This window comes from Myotis daubentonii, chromosome 3, assembly GCF_963259705.1.
Source record: "Myotis daubentonii chromosome 3, mMyoDau2.1, whole genome shotgun sequence".
NCBI classification, from domain to species: domain Eukaryota; kingdom Metazoa; phylum Chordata; class Mammalia; order Chiroptera; family Vespertilionidae; genus Myotis; species Myotis daubentonii.
Genome location: NC_081842.1, coordinates 165,826,358 through 165,852,081, shown reverse-complemented (window position 1 = coordinate 165,852,081; position 25,724 = coordinate 165,826,358). Strand labels below are relative to the sequence as shown.

The following is a 25,724-nucleotide window of genomic DNA, read 5'->3' as shown; positions in this document are numbered from 1 at the left end:
GCCTATTATCATAGAAAGATTAACAACCTTGTTGCAGAAAGCAGAGCTTCCAGCCCTTTGAAGACCCCCAGCCTTTGCATACCCACAGGCCTTTGCAAATCTCCAGTCTGCATTACCTGTTTGGCATACTCTTTTGCCTACTTCCCCATGTAATCTTTGTTCTTCTACCCAATATAAGCAGCTGGCTTATGGGGAGAGGCAGTACAGAACTTTGTGGATGGCCTGCTGCTCTCCCATACTTCCAGCAGTATGGGAATAAATGATCATATATGATTCAACCCTGTCTTTGCTCAATTGGCTCAAGTAGTGACAGGCAGCACGGACCCATTGAGATTGTCCGGTTACAAAACTATACTTTAATAGATGTGTCAATCATGATTGGTAGAAGAGCATTTTTTTTTATAATACTGTTCCATATCTACATGATAATCCCAAGTGCCAGATTTTACCTTTGACTAGCTGAGCAAGCTAAAATATTCATAAATTCACATGGAGCCAGATGGCTTCCCACTGAATATGCATTTGAATGATTCCTGTACATTATTTATTCCAAGAGGTGCGCAAATGCACATCATCATAGCAGGGACTCCTAAAAAGTTTGTTTTAGAAAGGAATCAAGGAATAACAAGTATCCAGTGCGAACTATACTTTGGGTTGAGCTTTGATTCCATGTGTATTTGTGAATTACTGAGCAAAATAAATACAGTTACTTCCTAGTAGTTTCTGAAATATCAGGAATCTACAAAAAGGCAGTTTCAGCAATAATGGCTAGCATTTGGTAGAGAAGAGAGCTCAACTTTGCAAATGTGTTTTTTTAAAAAAATAATTTGCTTATGTCTTTTTTAACACTTAAAATATTTAGATTGATTTTAAAACTTTACTGTTTAATTCTATATTTTATGTTTTATTTAAACACATATTTCTGGGATTTGTTTTTGTTTAGGCATGAATAGCTACCTTTTATCTTTATAAAACTTTATCATCATCTGTGCTGAACTAAAAATTCAGTATGCAGGTGGCTTTTTTATTGATAACGAAATAACATCACATATGACACTATTATATGAAACTGATTTAAAGAACAAAAAGAATATGTGTTTTTTTAAATGTGTAGGCTATACTCCATAAACCTTTTTTTTCAAGGCTCTTAGTAGAAAAATAATATCAGTAACAACCAAAATTTTTACATAAATGCATATGTTATAGTCCATAGTCAGGTATTCGCTAAAGCAATGAAGGAATCTTCAAAGTTTTCCAGTAAATAAAAACAAAATATAATTCTCTAGTTAAGCATAGAGCTCAGCATAGGGCAAAGTATAAACATTGAACAGCATTTGAGCGCAGTTCCAGGTCTACCATTAATTCACCGGGATTTGCACTAAAACCAAAGGTCAAGATATATGAACACCAAGGGCCACAGGGCAATATGAGACTCTAATAGTTTGACAAAACTTACCAGAAAGGCTTTTGAAATTGAAATCTAGGAAAAACAAAATTTGTTCTAAATGGGTAAAAATGTGCTTCCCATTCAATTATGATATTTAGCAAATTTTATTGGAATTATTAAAGGAGCATTAAATAATATATACAATTCCTCTCTTTAGCCAGGACAAATATATTTTATAATCCATTTCTGTATTTCTAAGAATAGTATTCTTTCTTTGACCTTTTTTTCATTATAACTGATGAGGTAGGTGTCTAACATTAAACACTTTCTTTTATATATATACTAGAGGCCCAGTGCACGAAATTCATGCATGAGTAGGGTCCCTAGCAGCTGCTGGCTGCCAGCTGGGGCCTTCCTTCATTCTGTGCTGCCCCCTGGTGGTCAGCACATGTCATAGCGAGTGATCAAACTCCTGATTGGTCGAACTCCCGAGGGGACACTTTGCATATTAGGCTTTTATATATATAGACTAGAGGCCTGGTTCACAGATTCATGTACTGGTGGGGTCCCTCGCTCTGGCCTGTGGGGATTGGGCCAAAACCAGCTCTCTGACATCCCCCGAGGGGTCCTGGACTCCAGCAGCAAACTAACCTACAGGTTGGAGCGTCTTCCCCCGGTGGTCAGTGAACGTCATAGCTACCAATTGAATGGTTGAATGGTCCAACAGTTGCTTAGGCTGTTATATGTATATATAGACTAGAAACCCAATGCAGAAAATTTGTGCGAGAGTAGGCCTTCCTTCCTCCAGCTTCCCTCCAGCACTGGGACCCAGGCTTCCCTCCAGCTGCAGGCACCCCGGACATGGGCTTCCCTCACAGAGGGAGGCCCTGCCCACCCGCCACAGCCCGCCAGTCAGTGGCCTGGGCCTCCCTCTTTGGGGCAATTGTGGAGCCCCAAGATTGATTGCCCTGCCGGCCGGTGGCCTAGGCTTCCCTCTGTGGGGCGATCATGGGGTGATGGCTGGGCCCCCGACCAATCGCATCACACGCACCTTGGCTGGCCTGGTGCCAGTGGGTGTCATAGCGTGGTCCCAGTGGTCAGCTGGATGGTTGTCTGGATGGTCGTTCCACTGTTTGGTAGTTCTGCTGTTCGTTCTGCTGTTCAGCCATTTGGTTGATTAACATATTATGCTTTTATTCTATAGAATATATATATATATATATATATATATATATATATATATATACACACACACACATATAAATACATATATATATGTGTGTGTGTATATATATATATATATATATATATATATATATATATATATATAGAGAGAGAGAGAGAGAGAGAGAGAGAGAGAGAGAGAGATTTCAGAGAGAAAGGGAGAGAAAGAAAGAGATAGAAACATCAGTGATGAGAGAGAGTCACATTCCTGCACACACCTCACTGGGGATCGAGTCCACAACCCCGGGCATGTGCCCTGACCAGATATCGAATCATGACCTCCTGGTTCATAAGTTGACGCTCAACCAGAGAGCCAAGGTGGCCAGGCTAAACACTGCTTTTGAAACCTCAATAGACTTAGAAGCAACATTTTTATGATTCTATTTATAAAATAATGCCTTTGTTTAAACCACTAACTTTCCTCAATATGTTTTTGCCATACTGTACCATGAATTCATATGTAATTTTCATATTCCTTTCAATGATAGAACACTGGCTTTTGTTACTTCCTAGATGCTTCTTTCCTCCAATATGTATATTTTTGTTTGTTTTTCAGCTTTCCTAAGCTCTCTTGATTTGACTTTATTTTTTTCTTGTGAAATTCTTACTCTCTGTCCTGTTCATATTTCTAACATTGCAGACACTTAATTTTTCAGTCACTTAGCATTTATGACTTTGCTTAACTTAATCTCATCAATTATTAGTCTCAAGAAAAAAATTCAAGATGAAGTTTAAATTACTTTGGTCCCATCAGTTTTGTTTAATTTGTTTTACTGTGTAGACAATGATAGGGTTTTTAATGATCATCATCGTCATAATTTGTCTGAATCCTCTGAAGTGATATAATGATTTAAAAATTGTGTCCAAGCTCTCAGTTTATCATATGCTTGAGATTAAATAGTTATTTCTGTTCCCTTTAAGATTTTAAAAACTCACAAGTAGCAAGACCTATTTCGAGTCTGGTATATTAAAAAATCCCTCTGCCAGCCCAATATAACCCTTTCCTCTTCTTATATAGTATGTGGTTTTTACACCATATTTTTGACTCATCAAAAGCTACTTTGTTGGGTAATTTGTATTTTCCAATATCATATCTACACTAATAATAGACAGATATGTAATTTGACCATACCTCCGTGACACCTCACAGCCAATCAGGATGGAATATACATATTAGTGGGACAAAGGTTGCAGCGGCCATGGAGCCAGCTGGAGCCAATGGGAGGCTTAAGTCGCCCCGGCGACGGAGGAAACTTGGCTTTCTCTGGCGCTGGAGGCGACCCAGCCTTCCTGCCACCCTGGCTGGCTGCTGAAGAGGCCTGTGGGCAGCGGCCATGGAGCTGACCTGAGCGTGCAGGAGGCTTGGGTCGCCCAGGCCGGCTGCCAAGGGAGGGGCCTGCAAACGGCCCTCAGCCCCTCACCCAGGCTGGCCATGCCACCACCGGGTGAGGGTCCCTGCTGGGGGTGTGCCCAGCCTGAAAACGGGCCTCAGCCTCTTACCCAGGCTGGTCACGCCCCCATGGGGTGAGGGTCCCAACTAGGGGGCGTAACCAGCCTGAAAACAGCCCTCAGCTCTTCACCCAGGCTGGCTATGCCCCCCCCAGCGGGGACCCTCACCTGTGGGGGCGTTGCTGGCCTCCAAACTGCCCCTGCCCCTCGCCCAGGCCAGCACCCTCCTCAGTGGGGACCCCACCCCAATAGGGGCATGGCTGGCCAGCAAAACACCACAGGCCCCTCGCCCAGGCTGCCCTGCCTCCCAAGGGAACTCCCTCCCTGATCCAGGACACCCTTCAGGGCAAACCAACTGGCCCCCACCCATGCACCAGGCCTCTATCTATACTAATAAAAGGGTAATATGCTAATTAGACTGGGAGACCTTCCAGGAGACCTTCCAGACATTCTTCTGGACAAAGCCATGGTGGCGGGGCCTAGGTAGAGGTGGTTATGGGCCAAGAGGGGAGGGCAGTTGTGGGTGATCAGGCCAGTGGGGGGGGGCAGTTGGGGGTAAGCAGGTCATAAGTGGGGGTCAGTTGGGGGCAAAAAGGCTGGCAGGCAGAGTGGTTAGGGACAATCAGGATGGCAGGCAGGTGAGCCGTTAGGAACCAGCATTCCCAGATTGTGAGAGGAATGTCTGACTGCTGGTTTAGGCCACAGGAATCAGGCCTAAACCGGCAATCAGACATCCCCAAGGGGTCCTAGATTGGAGAGGGTGCAGGCCAGACTGAGTGACAGCCCCCCCCACCCCCCACCCTCCACGAATTTTGTGCACCGGGCCACTAGTTAAGTTATAAGTTCTTTGCTGGCTAGGATCTCGCCTTTTACTTATGGAAGAGTTATCTCCAAATAACTTTTGGAGTTTTGTTTTGCTTTTTCCTAATTCAAAGATCTAACTCTAGCAGATTCTGATTTAGTTGATCATGATTGAGTCCTAGTAATTGTATTTTTTAAAAGCTCCCTAAAAGTCTGATTTGTAAATTATTGCTAGAGCATCACATACTTTTTATAAATGACTAATGTAAATAATGGCAAATAATGCAAAAGACCCATATGATAGAGATAAATTTTTAAGTGGAAGATGAGGAAAATAAAGAAATTAAAAATTCTTTAAATAATCCTTCCATGGAATTTCAAATGTTCCCATGTTTCCTCTGCAGAATTGGCAACAACTTCATCTATATTCACTTTACCTCTTTTCAAGACTTTAGCAATATTTCCCTTACTGAAGGGATTGATTCTATTCAATTCAATTGGTTCAATTCAATTCGGTTTGTTTCAGTTTAGTTCAATTAAATTCAATTCAATTCAATCCAAAACAATTAAGTTTGCATATATATCTGCGAAGTATTATGCTAGGCTTTTGGGAATGCAAATATAAATAAGACAATTTCTCCTCTTAAGTTTCTTACAGCCTATCAGAAGAGACAAAGACATTAATTCTATCTTTCTATTAGGTGCTTTCATGGATGTAGGTGTTGCATTCATATAGGCTTAACTTAGAGTAGGACTGGAGTATTATCCATTAGTTTTATTTTCTTGCTGCTCTTGAAATCATAACACTCCCTTTAATTTCTATTCAGGTTATTCAAGATTTTTTTAAATATATTTTTTATTGATTAAGATATTACATATGTGTCCTTATCCCCACGTTACCCCCTAGCACCCTCCCCCCCGCTCATGCCCTCACATCCCCCTCCCCCCCTCTCCCCGTTGTCCATGTCCATTGGTTAGGCCTATATGCTTGCATATAAGTCCTTTGGTTGATCTTTCCCCCTTACCCCCACCCTCCCCTACCTTCCCTCCAAGGCCTGACAGTCCAATCAATGCCTCTCCGTCTCTGGATCAGTCCTTGTTCATCAGTTTATGTTGTTTATTATATTCCACAAATGAGTGAGATCATGTGGTATTTATCCGCTCTCCAGTTCCATCCATGCTGTGCCAAATGGTAAGAGTTCCTTTTTTTCCTTCCTCTTCTTAAAGAATACCTTTCAGCATTTCATATAATGCTGGTTTGGTGGTAATGAACTCCTTTAGCTTTTTCTTATCTGTGAAGCTCTTTATCTGACCTTCTATTCTGAATGATAGCTTTGCTGGATAAAGTAATCTTGGTTGTAGGTTCTTGCTATTCATCACTTTGAATATTTCTTGCCACTCTCTTCTGGCCTGCATGGTTTCTGTTGAGAAATCAGCTGACAGTCATATGAGTACTCCCTTGTAGGTAACTGACTTTCTTTCTCTTGCTGCTTTTAAGATTCTCTCTTTGTCTTTTGCTCTTGGCATTTTAATTATGATGTGTCTTGGCGTTGTCCTCTTTGGATTCCCTTTGTTTGGGGTTCTCTGCGCTTCCTGGACTTGTATGTCTATTTCTTTCACCAGGTAGGGGAATTTTTCTGTCATTATTTCTTCAAATAGGTTTTCAATATCTTGCCCTCTCTCTTCTTCTGGTATCCCTATAATTCTGATATTGGTACGCTTGAAGTTGTCCCAGAGGCTCCTTACACTATCTTCATATTTTTGGAATCTTTTTTTCTTTTTCGGTTGGGTATTTTTTGTTTCTTTGTATTTCAAATCTTTGACTTGATTCTTGAGATCCTCTTGTCTGCTGTTGGATCTCTGTATATTATTCTTTATTTCAGTCAGTGTATGCTTAATTTCTAGTTGGTCCTTTTTCATATCCTCGAGGGTCTCACTAGATTTCTTGAGAGTCTCACTAAATTTATCGGTGGTTTCCATAAAATTCTTGAAAAACCTTATAAACGTGGTTTTGAACTCTATATCCAGTAGCTTGCCTTCCTCCATTTCTGTCATTTGTGACCTGTTTCTTTGTCTGCGCATTTTTTATGCTTCCCTGTGTTAGTGGAGTGTTTTTGTGTGCTAGGTGTCCTGTAGGGCCCAGTGGCTCAGCCTCCCCCGTTACCTGAGGTGGACACTCTTGGTGCACCTCCTTGTGGGCTTTGTGCACAGTCTTATTGTAGTTATGCCTTGATTGTTATAGGATCACTGGGAGGAATTGACCCCCAGGCTAACTGGCAGTGAGAATCGGCTGTGTCTGCAGTGGGAGAACTTCTATGCTGAAGACACCCTTCTGGGGCAAGACTTGCTTCAGTGGGGCTTTGGTGCTCACTGAGTCTGCCCCCTGGGTGTGTCCCTTATGGATCTGAGGAGTTGTAATCCGGATGGTCCCCTTCTGACCACTGAGTACACTGGCTCTTGGAGGTTACCCAGCAGGAGCTATGGAGAGAACTGCAGATTCCCCATCCTTTTTTTGAGTTTGGCGGTGCCCTAATGAGGCCCAGCTGTGAAGCAATGCAAGCTGCTGTGGGGCCTTGGGCCTTCTCTTGGAAGTTCTGGGTCTGTCTGGCCCAGCTGCAGTTAGGTAATTTTCAGGTTGCAAAGGGCCAGGGCATTCATATGCAAAAGCCTCTGCCTCAGCCTGGGTGGGGCGGGGTCTCAGGGAATCAAAGGGCGGAGCAAGGAACTATGGCAGATTCTCAGCCCTGCCCTAAGGGGCCTCGCGCATCTCAGTGTCCCGACAATCCAATTGCTGAAAGCACCTCTGAGGGAAAGCCGCCCTCGAGTTCCGAGTTCTGCCCGCTGCCAGACAGTCCAGTTTCTCCCAGTATGAGTCCTGGGTCCCCAGAGACTTCCCGGAACCGGAGTTGAGAGCCGTCGGGAGCCTGTGACTCCCTCCCAATTAAAAAAGACAGCCGCGTCCTCAGGTACCAGCCCCTTTCTGCGCACTCTCGAGCCTCAGTACCTTTGCACTTTATTTCCACAGCTCCTGACCCTCAATGTGCCTTTCTCTTTCCTTCTAGTTGTAGAATTTCCACTCCGCCAGCCTTCCTGCAAGTTTTGGATGATGTCCGTTTTGTCTTTTTATTGCGTTTTGAAGTTGTTGTAGGAGGCAGCAATTTCGGTGTTTCCCTATGCCGCCATCATAGTTTCTCCTCGGTTATTCAAGATTTTATGTACAGTGAAACTTCAGCTGTGAGGAAAGCCAGGTTATTCCCACAACTAAAGTATAAAATGGATAGAAAACTATACAATTGAGTCAATGTCGGTTCTGATGGGTGGGATACTTAGCTGAACCACATGAACAGAAGGGAGATTATGAACCTTTGACCACTTTTCAAAGGCTGGTGCCATTTCTGACACCAATATGATGCAGGATGGCAGGAGGGGGGCATAAAAGTGTCTGGCATGATAATCATTATCACTGTTGTTCCACTGTGAGATAGGAGGAGATGTAATAAAAATAATGGTAGCTATGCTTGGACAGACTCCCTACTGAGATTGTTCCTGCTTTGAGGAACTAAGCAAAGAACTGGTAGCATGGAATTACTCAGCAGGCTCATAACAACCACATATTATATAGGTTTACTTTTTGAACCTTTAAATAATTTGCCCTGTCTACATCAAATCAGTTTTATTTTCACTTTGAGGAACAGCCACAAGTGGGTAATTGGTAAGTAAAAATAAGACTAACTTAAAGTAAGTAGAACCATTTTTGTTTACTCCAACTTTTTTTTGTTTGTTTTTGTTATATAAGTGACACCTTTCAGACATGGAAATGTTATTTTTCCAAAGGCAGCAATTAGTTATTAACTGAACTATAATTATAATGCAATGTTATTTCCTTAGCAGAGCAACTGACTCTTAGGGGGAAGAAGGAAGGATGGAGGATTAGAAGTGGCTCAAGTCATGAAGTTTAGATTATTCTGAAGGTTTTAATGCCTCAAATAATTTATTTCTCATTGGAATCTAGGCTTTATTAGATGCACCATCTCATTACCAATAATGTATATCGCTTTATTTCAATTGCTTGTTTACTTGTCTATTCCTGGGCCACATAAGATTTTTGGAATGCTTGATACATAATAGTACAATACATGGTTATTGACTGAATAAATGAATCAATCAAACCAATGAAGAGCTGAACTGACAATTGAAAGAAGTCCTATCAGTTTGGAAAAAGAAAGTCTTAGCTAGTGACAGAGATATGAACTCATCTCTATTTAATTTAAGTTATTTAATAAAGTTCACTTCATACCCAGCAGCAAAGGAAGGTATAGCAAACATTAAGATTTTTGCATTTGTAGTTCTAGTGTATATTGGAAACAAAAATAGCAAGATTGTTTTATTCCTTATTTTATATACTCTCACAGAGATACTGAGAATACCTATTTTACATTACTGTGATATTGATTTTTCACACTTTCATTATTATACCTATATTCTCAAGTCCTATGCATTTTTTAAGATTAATATTGCCTCAACAGTGTTAAGATTCATAATGGTGATTTATAGTTTCACCCAATGTACTATACATTTAGATATTTCAGGGGGAAAAAAAGGAAACTTTTTTTGACAAATAAGAATCTTGCAAATTATGCTGGTTAAAATGCACAAATATATCGTTTAAAAAGAAATCAAAGAATATTAAAAATTGAATAGTAGTAGACATCTTAGCCAATGGTTAGTTTTCCTTTCATGTAATTTGGCTTTAATATAATTTAATGTTTTAAAAAGAAGAATGTATACCAATTAGTAATTCTGGTTAGTTACTAATCATGTTTAAAGCAATGGTTATCTTAATTGCTTGTCAACCAAATGCAGCCCATCAAAATCTAAACTTCTCTAAAACTTGGAAACATAATAAGAACTCATTTACAATGGAAGAATGATCTAGGTTTTAAGTGTAAATGACTCAGGCTCCTAAATGTGATAAGAATTGTTCCAAGTACATCAGTCAGATTCATGGGATATATGTCTTTATAATTCCTCTGTTGGAATCATAAAAGTAGAAGAAATATCAAGGTCAATTTTTATCTTTTTTCATCTTGAAAGCATCCTTTTAAATATTTATGAAGAGTGTAGTATAAAATATAAATAGCAGATGCACAAATGTAGACTGGGATAAATAAATCATATGAACCCAAAATAAAGGAATTCAGAAAGAATGTAAATAGGCTGATTGAAGGAGTATTAGCACATGTCTATGTATATGCTGAGGTGGTCTGATAAATCAGTTGAAAAGATGGAGGCATTAATGTTAGATTTAGGCAATTCAGTGGAACATGAAGGTTGATCAAAAATGAATAGTTGAAGAAATAAGTTATTTACTAAATCTATGCTGACATTCTGAATGAAAAAGAAAAATACCAAGCAAGTATAAAAGAACAAAAAAAGCTTACTATTAGTTAGCCTCTTTAGAGAAGGCTTTTTCTTATGCTATATTCCTTGAAAAACTCAAATTGTCCTGTTAAGGATTAACTAATATTTTTATCATATTTATTACTGGTTTTAAATTTTTTCTTAATTTTTAAACATTACAGACTTTTTTGAAAAATTGAGCATAAAGTACAGATAGTAGCCATATACTCCTTCCATCTCCCTTCCCTCCCCTGCCACAATTTCACCTAATAGTAACATCTTATATTGTTTTGCTGAACCAATATTGATACATTATTATTGATTAAAGTCTTCATGTTTTACAGTTTTGTGAGGTTTTCCAAATGAATAATGTCATTTATCTGCCATTACAGTATCTTACAGAATAATTTCTCTAGCCTAAAGATTTCCAGTGTTCAAACTACTCATACCTTCCTTCTCCCCTCCTGGCAACCACTAATCTTTGTACTGGGTCTATAGTTTTGCATTTTCCAAAACGTTATATAGTTGGTATTATGTAATATGTAGCCTTATCTAACATTCTTCATTTAAGGTTCTTGCATGACTTTTTTGGTTTGTTAGCTCATTTTATTTATTTCTGAATAATATTCTACTCTACGGATATACATACAATTTGTTTATTCATTCTCCTCTGAAAAGGCATGTTGGTTGCCTCTATATTTTTGTAAATCACTTAAAATATGAGACTGTACATGCACAGTCAGATCATCTGTTGCCCTTATGATAACCCAGGATAGAACTCTGAAAATCTGAAACAATTATTTTTTCTCTTCACTCCAGTTCTCTTTTTTCTTAGATGGAATTCAAGTAGACACCTCACTTTAATCAACCTTAAAATAGTGCCTCTCAAAGTATGACCCAAATATCAACTACATTAGAATCACTAGGAGTGTCTATTAAAATTAAAATTCCTAGGCCCAGAATTTCTGAGAATGGAGCCCAGGTTTATGTTTATTTACAAAGTATCATTAGGTGGATTCTACTTTTACTAAAATTTGAGAAGGTGAACACTTTTGTAATTAGGTTTTTTGTTTGTTTGATTATGTTTTTTTAATAATATACTAGAGGCCTGGTGCACAAAATTCCTGCACTGGGGGAGTCCCTTAGCCCAGTCTGCACCTTCTAGCAGTATGGGAGCCCTGGCTCCTTATCACCAACCTGCTTGCTGCTCCTTACCACTCAGCTCGCGCTGCTCCTTAGCGCTGCTACGGAGGCAGGAGAGGCTGCCGCTACCACCTCTGCGCTTGCCAGCTGTGAGCCTGATTTCTGGTTGAGCAGGGTTCCCCCTGTGGGAGTGCACTGACCACCAGGGGGCAGCTCCTGCATTGAGCTTCTGCCTCCTGGTAGTCAGTGTGCATCATAGCGATTGCTCATTCTGGTTGTTCCACTGTAATAATCGCTTAGGCTTTTATTATATAGACTAGAGCATTGATGGCGAACCTATGACATGCACGTCAGAGTTGACACGTGAACTCATTTTTTTGGTTGATTTTTCTTTGTTAAATGGCATTTAAATATATAAAATAAATATCAAAAATATAAATCTTTGTTTTACCATGTTTGCAAATATCAAAAAATTTCTTTATGTGACATGGCACCAGAGTTAAGTTAGGGTTTTTCAAAATGCTGACATGCTGAGCTCAAAAGGTTCGCCACCACTGGACTAGAGGCTCTGTGCACAAAATTTGTGTACTCAGGAGGGTCCCTCAGCCCAGCTTGTGCTCTCTCGCAGTCTGGGACCCCTCGGGGGATGACCACCTGCTGGATTAGGCCCGCTCCCCGGGGGATTGGGCCTAAGCTGGCAGTCAGACATCTCTCTGGCAGCCCAGGAGCCCTTGGGGGATATCCACTTGCCAACGGGGAGCAGGCCTAGCTGCAGTCAGACATCCTTAGCACTGATGAGGAGGTGGGAGAGGTTCCCACCACCACCGCTGTACTGGCAGTCATCAGCCTGGCTTGTGGCTGAGCAGAGCTCCCCCTGTGGGAGCACACTGACCACCAGGAGGCAGCTCCTGCATTGAGCGTCTTCCCCCTGGTGGTCAGTGTGTGTCATAGTGACCAGTGATTCCCAGTGGTACTGCTGTTAGGGTCAGTTTGCATATTACCCTTTTATTATATAGGATAGAGGCCTGGTGCATTGATGGGGGCCTGGCTGGTTTGCCCTGAAGGGTGTCCCGGATCAGGGTGGGGGTACCGCTGGGGTTCCTGGCCAGCCTGGGTGAGGGGCTGATGGCTGTTTGCAGTCTGGCCACAGCCCCTTCAGGGTGGGGGTCCCCACTGGGGTGTCTGGCCAGCCTGGGTGAGGGGCTGATGGCTGTTTGCAGGCTGGCCACAGCCCGCAGCCACCCAAGCTCCCAGCAGAGGCTGGCTGGAAGCAGGTATCTGGGATTTATTTAGCTTCTATAATTGAAACTTTGTTGCCTTTTGTGGAGGCCACAGCAGGCCAGGGCAGGCGGGAAGCTTGGTTTCCTCCATCGCCGGGGCAACCAAGCCACCGATTGCTCCAGCTCTGTGGCTGCCAGCCGCCATCTTGGTTGGGTTAATTTGCATATAGTCGCTCTGATTGGCTGGTGGGCGTGGCTTGGGCGTAGCAAAGGTGTGGTCAATTAGCATCTTTGCCTTTTTTAGTGTAGATGACTTAACATTTCTTCCATTATCTGGAAGTCTTAGAACTGAGATAAGTAGATTTCCATTTACAGCATGTGGCCAACTAAAGTAGAGAAAAGTAATTTTTACGGAAATGTACTGAGTAGTGGAGAAAATATTTCCTGCTTCCATGTGGATTCTCTTCAGCATTTTTTGTAAAGGAAAGCAGGAGTGTTATCCTGGATCACTTACTTATTTCAGCTCTTGGTTCACCTCACTAATGACCCTTAGGAGGATTAATCCACATTCTTAGAATGGGCTTATACATATTGTGCCTTTAGAACTAGGAAAGTGTTATATAGTTCAATGATGTTTAATATTTTAGGTATTAATAATATCATTTCCTGCTATCCTCCCATTTTTTTGAACAAAATTTATTGCCTCTGGTATGGGAAAATTCAATTGAGATGCTAATTGGATTTTTAAACTCATAGTAGAAATAAGTAATTTTGAAAACTAAAGTTTTCATTTGTAAGAGCTAACCTTTTAGGGAAAACAAAAAGATTTTTGAAAGTAAAAATCTTAAAATTTTGTGGATCAATTTGTATGTTATATCCCAAACAGGAAATTGGGAAAGACAATGCAAAATGATATGAACTAACCTTTTATTCATCAATAGGGGTGGCACACACATGTACACAATACATGGGTAGAAGATCCAAGATGGTGGAGAGAGAAAATAAGAAAGGAAATCAGGAAAAATACACAAATTTAAATGTTGTACAGAAGGCCTAGAGCCCTACCTCTTATCCCTGTTCCTCTGGATTCAGGATATGAAAACCATGGGTTTTAATTTAATTTTTTAAAATTTATCTTTATTGTTCAAAATATTACATATGTCCTCCTTTATTCCCCCTTTGATTCCCTCCATCCCACCCCCCTCCTAGGCCTAGTGCACTATTATCTGTGTGAGACATAGATTATTTTAAAGGAAATTTGAGAGAAGAGAGTACTTGTAAATTACTTTCCAAGACATAGCCCTCGGTATTGCAAACCAACTAGTAAGATCTTCTGACCAAGGAAGCACTGAAGAAGCCAGGTAGTGAATTCAGTGATCCCGAGGGCAGTGTACCTGAGGAAAGCAAAAACTTTCTGACCTGAAAGAAAGCTGGTGCAACTTAAGATGTCTGCCCTTTGTACAAAGAAAACTGAATGCATGGACCAAGTAAACAGAGGCCCCCAAAGCACAGCAGACATCAACAACCATGGCATACACTGATGAGGAAAGATAAGGAGAGTTATATCTAGGGGAGGATGGAGATGTTCGTGAAGTCAGATTTCTCCAGCTATATCTGATCAGTATGGAAACCCTACCTCGGGAACTTAACTTACTTTTGCTGAGAAAAAGTTGTGCGAAAAAAATTTAAGTATTTGAACATCCTATATAATAAAAGAGTAGTATGCAAATTGTCCCCTTGACCAGGAGTTCTCCCGGGAGTTTGACCAGGGGGCAGGGCTGGCCAGGGGAAGGAAAGGAGGCCCTGGCCAGTGGCAGGCAGCCAAGGGAAGGGAGGGAGCACATGGCTGGTCACTGCCAGCCACTGGGGACCCTACCAGTGCCCGAATTTTGTGCACTGGGCCTCTAGTTCAACTATCATAACTACAAAATCTATACCTGTTACATTCAAACTATAGTCTCTGGAGGTGAATCTCAACAAACATTAAAATGTATACTTTATAGGTATAATACATTATACAAAATAAGTATGTAGTTAAAAATCAGATATCTTTTCTTTCAGAGTTTTCCATTCTATCTGCATTGTACCCTGAGTTCATTTATATTTATAGAATTATACTTATACAAAGAGAAATGCCTTCATGAAGTGGAAAGTGAATGAAAGAGAAATTATAGAATATGTATCAATAACAATATCTAGCTTGGACTTTAGAATCATAAAGATCAAAAATGATTCCAGACTCTACCACCTACTAGCAAATCTGCCTTTTTCAACCGTAATATGGGAATAATATATACAGGATAGGATTGTATGAGTATCTGACAAACAACAGGCATTCAATCTTACTATCTTGTAATATAAAAAGCATTCAAACCTGTAAAGAATGTTTGTAAGTTTATTTGAGCCAAACTGTCAACAATTGACAGGAAGCAGAATCTCAATGTATTGGGATAATTCTCTGGAGAATGTGTTACCTTGTTTTATACATTACAATCACAGGAGAAGACATAAGAGGGTTACACTAAATCCATTGGTGATAGATTAGGGAGGTAGGAGAAAGCAAAGAGGTGGGACCTCTGGGATTGGATAAAAAGTAAAATGATAGACACATACTTATTTTACTTAGGTGAGTACAGGATAGTTAACAGTCAACAATTAACATGATAACAATAACAATGAAGGAGTTTGAGGTCTTAGTCCTGGCTCCAGCAGGCTCATCTGGTTGTGCCCTGAGGGGTCCAAAAAAAGGGAAGTTACAAGTTACCCTGACATTCTTCAGGAATGTTATCTTAGATGCAAAAGACAATAGGCTCAGTAAAGTTGATCTTTGTTAGGAAAGATACTGGCCTAGGACCTAACTACTCACCATAAACTGCCTTTTAATTAAAGGTTTTTAATTTCAGACCATCCTTTGTGGTTACTTTAGGTCTCTAGAGTTTTCAAGGCTGCCACACAGGGCAGGATTTCCTTGAGTTAGTCAGGTTACCATGTGGCCCCTTTTCATCCACAATCTGTACTCTTCTTATTGTTCTTGTCATTATTTTATGAAATGTTATTTGTAAAACTCAGTGTCTTAGATTCTTATCTATGATTCTTAAAATTAGCATGAAGAATAATTAGTATAAATAAATCATAGTCTATGTTGAAAATTTCTTCTTACAAACATAATTTTGTAGCTTTAATATAGGAAAAACTTGCAATCATTTCTATGGGTTTTCATTATTTATATGTAGAGGTAAATTATATTACAGTCACTCTTCTCCAACTGCCATGGGTTTGGCTCAGGAGAAAATGATTCTGAAAGAAAATCTGAGGTAGTTTTTATAGTTCTTTGTGGACCTTATATACAACTGAATCACTTTATAGATATGCCTATTAAAGAAATGATCCATAAAAGTATATATCTCAGAGGAAAGGTAGAGGTGGATGGGTGGGTGGGTAGGAAGAGATCAACCAAAGAACTTGAATGCATATATGCATAACCCATGGACACAGACAATAGGGTGGTGGAGGCCTGGGGTAGGGGGCAGGGGCGGGCTATAAGGGGTCAGTGGGGAAAAAAAAGGGGACATATGTAATACGTTCAACAACAAAGATTTAAAAAATATTTTTTAAAAAGTATACATGGGTAGGTAATTAATGGATGGAGGCAAATAATCCTATTGAAACATTTACTATTTATTTTTGATACAACACTTTTAAACAGGCCGATTAGTTTCCTTTATGATTTTACCCTTGAAAGTACACACTATTTTGTTCTTTGTCACTGTTGCATGACATTCCATTTGGTAGTCTGCTTATTTTTAGCCAGACTATCAAAGAATTTTTCTACTGGACTGTTACAGCACTTGAACTTGGAATCTTGTAATGTGAGGAACTGCACTGGCGAAAAGAAGAAACAGCTAACAAATGGGAAATTATAAATCTCGACCAACCCAAACTTGCACTGGTAAATATTTTATATCTTCAAATGTAATATGGTTCATTAATAGTGGTAGATAATTAATACTTCCTTGGAATATTTGTTAATTTTTATACAGGTAATAAAATGATATAATATACAAAAGTGTTATGAATATATCTGAATTCAAGTTAATTTTTTTGAAATAGAGAAAACAAATTTATTACAAAAATGTATTACTAGTTCCTAGGTATAATATTGTAGGGAAAAAATTGTAATACTGCTGAATATAGGGCTCTTAGAATTATATCTTAAGTACCTAGTATTTAGAACCAAAAAACTCTTTTCTAGAAACTGGAGATTGCTATAATTAAAAAGCAATTAAATCCAATGATATAAGTCAAATATATATTTTATGTAAATGTACTATCTAATATCAAATGGGTTCTTAATCACTTCAATTCAATATGATTGCCTTTTAAATATAAACATCTGCATTTTAAGCTCACAGTAATTTAAATTAAGTATGTAGAATTAAGAATAAAAGAGTTTTAATTACTTCTATATTATGATCTGTGTTTACATTTTGCAAAACAATGTAAACTATGAGTTTTTCCCCTTTTTGTTCTAGATGAATGGAAAAAAAAGGTCAGTGAATCGTATGTTGTTATAATAGAAAGATTAGAAGATGACCTGCGGATCAAAGAAAAAGAATTTACAGAATTAAGGCACATATTTGGGTAAAGTTATTATTTCTTTGTATAAGTGACTTCATTATTTATCTTGTTTTAAGATATATCTCTATATATTTAAAAACAAAACCCTATCCAGTCATGTTCTCAGTCTTAGAATGTAAAGTTATCCTCTCATGACCATACAAGCAGATTATATTCTTAAAATATGGCTTCTACACTCCCATAGCTGAAGTTTGAAAGGAGAGGAACCTAAGTGCTAGCCTTTGAATACTGTTGCTGATGCAAATAGTCCTCTCTGGAATTAGATCGTTCTGGTAAGCCTTGCCAGCAACAAACAAGACGTCTCTTCCCAATGGTGGCAGAATATTGGCCACGTTGTTTTCTTTGCGCGACTAGTCCAATTTTAACAAACCCTCTGGTCTCTTGACATTGAAAGGATGTCTCTTAATGGAACTGAGTATTATTCTGCCCCTGAAAAATCATATAACAATGAGTTATATTGGCTTCAGGCTTTCAGTGGGTTTTATTCTAAGATAATAATAGAAAAATAATCTGGCATAGTGCCACAACCTTGGAACACATAAAACGTTCAGAAAAGAGGGTCAGACCCTTATATACACAAGCATCCTTATGGAGAAATTGAATCTGGCCTTGAGAAACTAGATGCATTGGGGCTGGGGAAGGGCGTTAGTTTAAGTTAGCTGCCTGACTGAGACACAGTTCCATGTAGGCCAGTTAGCCATGTTCACTTATAGCCGTGTTAGTCAGATAATGCACTCATGACAAAGAACTCCCTCTATTTTACTTGGAAAACAAGTATAAAGCAATGACAAAATGACATTATATTTTTTAAAAGAAATTTCAGATATTGTAAACATACTAAACTCACATAACTGGCAAATAAAATTATCCAGTTATAATATAGTTTATATGAAATTTGTTAGGGGTTCATAAGGCCTTCATAAGTGTTCAAGTTATGGTTTGGGAAATAGCAGATTCTCCTGTTATTTATTTGGCACAAAATGATTAACTCAGCATTGACACACGTGATGAGATACCCTGGGTTGAGTTGACTTTTGTAAGTAGTATCTCATGCTCAGTTATGGGGAAACTTTTAAATTTCCTGTAAAGATGTGACTGGTACTTTGGTATAATAGATTTATACACACATATTTATTTTGTTGGAAAAGAGATATGAATATAGAACTTAATCATAAGCCCTCTATCTCCTATTAACTAAGATAAATATACCTAATGAAATGTGATTCAATTGAAGCGATTTCCCCTAATTTATAAAGTCAAAACCTTATTTATTTATTTTAATTAAGGAAATATTATACAAATACATCAAGCCTGATTTTTTTTAAAAAACAACACATCCTTTTAAGGATTGAGCAATGGGCTTGAGATGTAAATTTTTCTCTCGCATCACATCAACAAGCAGCTATTTGGACAGCTCCCACTATAGCTGCCTTTTCCTACATTTTCACTACATGTGATAAAAGTGACCGCCTTTTTGCTGATTAGTATTGGGGGTGAGAGGCAAGAATCAGCGGCAGGGAGATTATAGTAGAAAATTTATTGTGCCAGCTATATTTAAGGTGCTATTCCAGACACATCAAATATAAGACATTATTTAATCCTCACCATGACCATGCATGGAAGATAATATTTCTGGTGGATAATAAACTAAAGAACAGAGAAGTTGTGTTTGTTCGGATCACGTGCAGGAACTGTGATTTGTAGCAAGTTTGTCTTGACTCCATAGAGAGAGCTTTTTTTGTTTGTATGTGTGGTTTTCTTTTATATTGAATTTCTTTTTTAATTTTTGATTTAATTTTATTTTTCCATCACCTTTTATCCCATCTGTGCCCTCCACTCATCACCCTCCACCACCACCAAGCACCACATGTCCATCTCCATTAGTTCGCTCTCATCTTTTTCTTTTTTGCTCAATCTCTTCACCCTGCCTAGCATGGCCACCCTCGCTCCCTACAACTGTCTGTCTGCTCTCTATCTATGGGTCTATCTCCATTTTGCTTGGTAGTTCAGTTTGTTCATTAAATTCCACATATGAGTGAGATTATATGGTACTTGTCTTTGACTAGCTTATTTCACTAAGCATAATGTTGGAGAGAGCTTTTCTTACTGTAACACCTGCTTCTTATTATAGAACTTCAAAATCTGGTTGAGAGGAAACACATCTGTATATGTAAAACACTAAGCAATCAGTCGACCCTTTGACCAGTCACTATGACTCAAACTGACCACCAGGGGCAGACGCTCAATGCAGGAGCTGGCCCCTGGTGGTCAATGCGTTCCCATAGCGGGAGTGCCGCTCAGCTGACCGATGGGCGCCAAACACTGGGCTCACCACTGGCGAGTGCAGCTGCGGTGGTAGGAGCCTCTCCCACCGAGGCAGCACTACGGAGTGGCTCCAGCAGCAGGCACAGTGGGGCTGGGATGAGTGGGAGTGGCACAGTGCTGGTTCAGGCTTCTCCCCTGCCACCTGTCACTCCGGACACTACTACATCCCTTAGGAGATGTCAGACTGCTGGTTTCGGCCTGTGGGGATCGGGCTAAAACCGGCAGTCCGACCTTCCCTGAGGGGGTCCCAGGTTGTGAGAGCGCACAGGCCAGGCTGAGGGACCCCACTGGTGCATGAATCTGTGCACTGTGCCTCTGGTATATAAATAATTCACAGAAGACAGTCTATGTGCCAAGTAAAAGAAAAAACAATATTGTTTTTAAATATAAAATAAAGATTTGGGGTCTTGATTGATTCATTGATTTTAAAAAGCATTCCAGATAAAAAGCATTCCAGCAAAGATATATAGGCAAGAATAAATGTTTTACCATGGAAAGTGAAGAAGAGGCAAGAAAAACTAACATCTTGACCATTTTATGTAAGTTGAGTAAGAAAGCTATGTCAGTCAGGTTAAGGGTTTTGCAGTCATGCAGATTTAAATCTAGCTTCTTCTATTTACAAACTATGTATCCTTAGATATTTTACTGAATCTCCTGAGCTTTATTTATATTTTAAAATGAGGTTAATAACCTCACAGGCTATCTGCAAAATGATGTCAATTCAATGCTGAGTACAGGGCCTAACACACAATAGGCATTGAGTAATTGAAGGTTTTTATTACAATGATTGATTAGATAAATAGGGCAGTTTGAAAGACTGAAGACTATTATCGAATGGGAGTGACAAATAGTTTATTGAAAGTTAGAAGGTGAGAAAGTTAGAATAAAATGTTTTTATCTGAAGAGGGTGTTTTCAAAAGTAAAAAAATGTAAAATGTTAGAGCACTTCAAGATTATGCAAAATTCCAAATATAAATTTTAAAAATTGTGATCGGGAGCGATTTAACAAGTTTTCAGACACTCTATTAAAAGGCTCATCAAACTGGATGTCAAATTCTCTGAGAATAATGGTAGGGCATTTTGTAGAAAGGAAGACTGGTAGCCTGGTGCTAAAGCCATTAAGGGAGCTACACACACATCCAATTAGCCAGAAGTGATAATAATGAAGCCAAGGAGAGGATTACCAGAGCCTAGAATCATGTTTCTCCAAGGGCTAAGCACCTACTACGTAGAGGAGCCGGCAGTGCTTGCTAAAATTTTAGATTCCATGATTCCACTCCATCTCAAATGAATCAGGACCTCTGGGGATGACTTCCAGAAACCTGAATTTTTAACAAGCCTCCCAGTTAATACTTTTGCATGCTAAAAATTATACTTCTGCTAAAGTTTGAAAACTAGACTTCTAGGAAGATGTCCGAGTTACACTGAGAACTCTGCCTGAGGTGATATCAGTGAAGAAATGCAGAACATGAGAACAGAAAGCTGGCAACTGCCGGGAGCCGGTCCATCCTTGCTGTTTCAAGGGACCTGGCATATATGGCATACTGTTCTTAATATGTTTGCTCACCTTCTTGGCACTATATGTTTTAACCAAGGTCTCTGAGAAAGGTTGTTTCCCCAGGTAGGGATTTCCCCCTGAAGTTAGGGAGGGAATAAAACCTCTTAACTAAGTGCCAGGCAGGTAATTAATCACTTTAACTACGAACAATCATGCTTAAGCTATATAATCTTTACTCCCTGGAATGGAGATAAGAAATGCCCTAACCTTTGGAATAGAGATTGATAGGATTGGAATCAACTGGTATAAATACAGATGTAACAAGACAACAGGAGAAAGAACTTAGAAGACAGAACCAAGAGAGACAGAACCTAGGCACAGAACCTACAAAGAACGTTCTCTAGAGACAGAAGAACTTCGCTGGAGAGAACATGGCAAAAGATCGTGGACTGAACCTGACTACAGAAATTGGCAAGAGAACCTGACTAGAACCTGGTGACTGAACCTGGCTGGAGAACCTGGACAGAACCTGGCTGGAGAACCTAGCGAGGGAACATGGCTACAGAACCTGGCTGGAGAACCTGGAGAACCTGGCTGGAGAACCTAGCAAGAGAACATGGACACAGAACCTGGCTGGAGATCCTAAGCAGAACCTCTCTGGAGATCCAGACCAGAACTTGGCTGGAGATCTGGCTGGAGATCCTGGCTAGGCTGCTGATCAACTGAACACTGTCTCCATGTCCTTCCTTCTTCGCCGACTCCGTCTACGCCTTTGGGAACCCCTGGACCTGCTGGGGTTGGACCCCGGCAGGCAACTAGTATGATCTCCAGAGAGTTAATGGAGCAAACAAACAAACAAACAGAAAAAAGGAGTACCCTGCTTTGTCTGATCCCATCAAGGCCAAGAGCATCATCCAGGAAAGAAAGTCAATCATGCCTAGGGCAAATTTCACAGAATTTTCTTTCCTCTGGAATAAAATGATAGATGACAAGGAAAGAACAGAATGGAGTACGGAGAATAGAAATTGTCTCACTCACTGGCTCACATACAAAAATCTTCAGAGTATTTGGGAAGATAAACGATAATATTGTACAAAATCACATTTAGATGAGTAGGACATTTTAGGTGTCAAATACGTGTTAAAATATTTCTCTTTCTCATCTTTATTCATGTCTTACACAATGTGAGGAGTACTCCTGTGATGAACAGTTGTGTTATTCTGCCTGACATCAGGCTTTCTCTAAAATAAGATAGCAGAAAAACTGTAAAAGATGCCCCCCCACCCCCAAACCCCCCGCAAAAAAAAAAAAAAAAAAGTTTTTGAACACTAGAGTAACAGGTGGAGCATCCCTGAGGTAAACAGGTTCATCTAGGGTTTTATTTGAATTTTGTTTTGTTTTGTTTTCCTTTGCTGACAAGTTCCTTTATGGCATTGATGGTAGATCTTCATTTCGTTCATTAAGAGACCTTTCTCACCATAGTGCACCAGGGCTTCTTCCTGTCAGCTCAAATACACAGTCTCTTGGTATAGCTTTCACCCATAATATAGTACAGAACAATGTAGCATTAAACTTTAAAAAGACAGAAAGACCTAAAGCATTATCTTACTTAAGCCAATTTATGGCACCTTTGGAATGAGAGAGCATGATATGAGTAAGAAGAGGAATGGAAATGGCATGTTCCTTCATCTTCCACAATAAAGTTGCATTCACTCATAACTTTTGACATTTGTTGAGCTAATGGTTGGGTGATGGGAAGAGCTGAGGAAAAATAGAAGGCAGAAGAAGGAAGACAGAAGTGTACAGTGGAGGACCATTATCTGATTATTTCGTCTTGTATGGTCTCTTTGATCTTTGCATTAATCAATATAATGGCACTTAATTCATGGTGTTGTTATCCATTTACAGGTCTAACTACTTGTATATGTGTTCACTAAAGACAGGCTCTTTATCTTGTTTAACTTCATTTATATTTTTTATTTATTTCTGATACCTATTTGTATAGCAATTGAAACAAAACAAACTAAAAATTTAGTGTCTACTATATGCTAGGCATGCTACATGGTATTTTAATATGTATTAGCTCATATAATCCTAAATGTATACAGGGATGGGCAAAAGTAGATTAATAATAACAAATTACACAGTAATTAATAAATGAATTATAATACGAGAATAAACTGTTTTGCATATTCAGAACTGTGAACCTACTTTTGCCGACTCCTGCATATGTAAAATGCTTTAAAACAATGTTTTGCTAATTTCACTATAAATCTTTTTGTCTGATTAATCTATATTGTAAAATTTGGATCTCTGTCACCATACTCCAGAGAAGTTATAATTTTCCAATGCCATGGCTTGTTCACATAATCAAATAACCCTATTTGTTTATTTTCTCCTTAGTCTCCATTGCCCTAGAAGCTGTGTCTGTAAAGATATGTCTGCTATTTTGCTGCCTTCTGGAGTCTTGTAGGATTTTTATGGTTTCCCATCTTATATTTAAGTCTTTTAGGCATTTTGAGTTTGTTTTTGTGTATGGTAAGTTGGTGATCTAGTTTCATTTTTTTGCATGTATCTGACCAAATTTCCCAGCACCATGTATTGAAGAGACTGTCTTGACTCCATTGTATGCTCTTGCCTCCTTTATCAAATATTAATTAAGCATAATGGCTTGAGTCAATTTCTGGTTTCTCTATTCTGTTCTATTGGTCTATATGTCTGTTTTTTGTGACAGCACCAAGCAGTTTTGAGAACCGTAGCTTGGTAATATAGCTTGATATCTGGTATTTTGATCCTTCCAACTTTGTTCTTCTTTCTTAGGATTGCTGTGGCTACTCAGAGTCTTGTTTTATTCCAGATAAATTTTTGGAGAGTTTATTCTAGATCTTTAAAATATGCCATTGGTATTTTAATGGGGATTTTATTGAATCTGTAGATTGCTTTGGGTAGTATGGACATTTTAATGATGTTGATTCTACCAGTCCATGAACATGGTATGTTCTTCCATTTGTTTATGTCTTCCTCTATCTCTTTTTTCAATGTCCTGTAGTTTTCCGAGTACAGGTCGTTTACCTCCTTAGTTAAGTTTATTTCTAGGTATTTTAATTTTGGGTGCAATAGTAAATGGGATTGTTTTTTTCATTTCTCTTTCTGTTGAGTTCATTATTGGTATATAAAAAGGCCATAGATTTCTGGGTGTTAATTTTGTATCCTGCTACATAGCATCAAAATAAAAAGCTTCTTCACAGCAAAAAAAAAAAAAAAAACCCATCAATGAAACAACAAGAAAGTCCACTGCATGGGAGAACATATTTGCCAATGATATTTCTGATAAGGGTTTAATCTCTAAAATTTACAGAGAACTCATGCAACTTACCAAAAGGAAGATAAACAATTCAATCAAAAAATGGGCAAAGAACCTAAATAGATATTTTTTGAAAGAGAACATACAGAAGGCTGAGAGACATATTAAAACATGCTCAAAGTTACTAATCATCCAAGAGATGCAAATCAAAACAACAATGAGATAGCATCTCACACCTGTCAGAATGACTATCATCAACAAATCAACAAACGACAAGTGCTGGAGAGGATGCAGAGAAAAAGGAACCCTCATGCACTGCTAGTGGGAATGCAGACTGGTGCAGCCACTATGGAAGACAGTATGGAGTTTCCTCAAAAAGTTAAAAATGGAACTCCCATTTGACCCAGTGATCCCACTTCTAGGACTATATCCCAAGAAACCAGAAACACCAATCAGAAAGGATATATGCACCCCTATGTTCATAGCAGCACAATTCACCATAGCTAAGATTTGGAAACAACCTAAGTGCCCATCAGCAGATGAGTGGATTAAAAAACTGTGGTACATCTACACAATGGACTACTACACCGCTATAAAAAAGAAGGAACTTTTACCATTTGCAACAGCATGGATAGAACTGGAGAGCATTATGCTAAGCAAAATACGCCAGTCAGAGAAAGATAAATACCCACGTGATCTCACTCATATGTGGGATATCATGATCAACATAAGTTGCTGAACAAGAATAGATCCAGAGACAAATGGCAGGTGGGGGCAGGGGTGGTTAGAGGTCAACCAAAGGACTTGCCTGCATGCATATTAGTGTAACCAATGGACACAGACACTGGGGCGTTGGGGGCTTGCCCGGGGTGGGAATGGCTGAGGGGGGAGGTGAATTGGGCAAAAAGGAGACATATGTAAAACTTTAGACAATAATAATAAAAAAATGAAAGAAAAAGAACCCTATTTTTTCTCATTTTAATATATTTTGACATTGAGTAGCTATACTTTGGCCAATAATGATAATATCTCACTTTAAATTGATTAGGTTTAATAAATGAACAAAAATAGTCAGAAAATGCTGTTCTAAATTGCAACATTTAGAGAAAATTTAAAAAAAAAAAATTAAGGAGGTTTTCTGAGATGTACCTTACTTCTTATTTTCTCCCTGAAAAGTTCTTCTGGGCCCAGCTATAGATCATGATACGTATCCTCCAAATAAGACATCTGCTTTTTCAGAACTATAGCCAATTATGGAGTTTAGCTATTATAAAATGAATAAGCATTGCAGATGGAGCTTATCGAAGAAGAATGAAAGTCCCTATCAAGTTGCTA

General features: G+C 39.1%; 1 protein-coding gene across 1 annotated transcript in view; it reads left to right on the top strand.

The window, feature by feature from the left end:
- TNNI3K (TNNI3 interacting kinase) overlaps window positions 1-25,724 on the top strand; it is a 310,118-nt gene that overhangs the window by 3,576 nt on the left and 280,818 nt on the right. Inside the window, exons 2-3 of the mRNA XM_059689176.1 lie at window positions 16,470-16,573; window positions 17,157-17,265. Coding sequence (XP_059545159.1) covers window positions 16,534-16,573; window positions 17,157-17,265 — 149 coding nt within the window. The 5' untranslated portion in view covers window positions 16,470-16,533. The remainder of the gene's footprint in view (window positions 1-16,469; window positions 16,574-17,156; window positions 17,266-25,724) is intronic.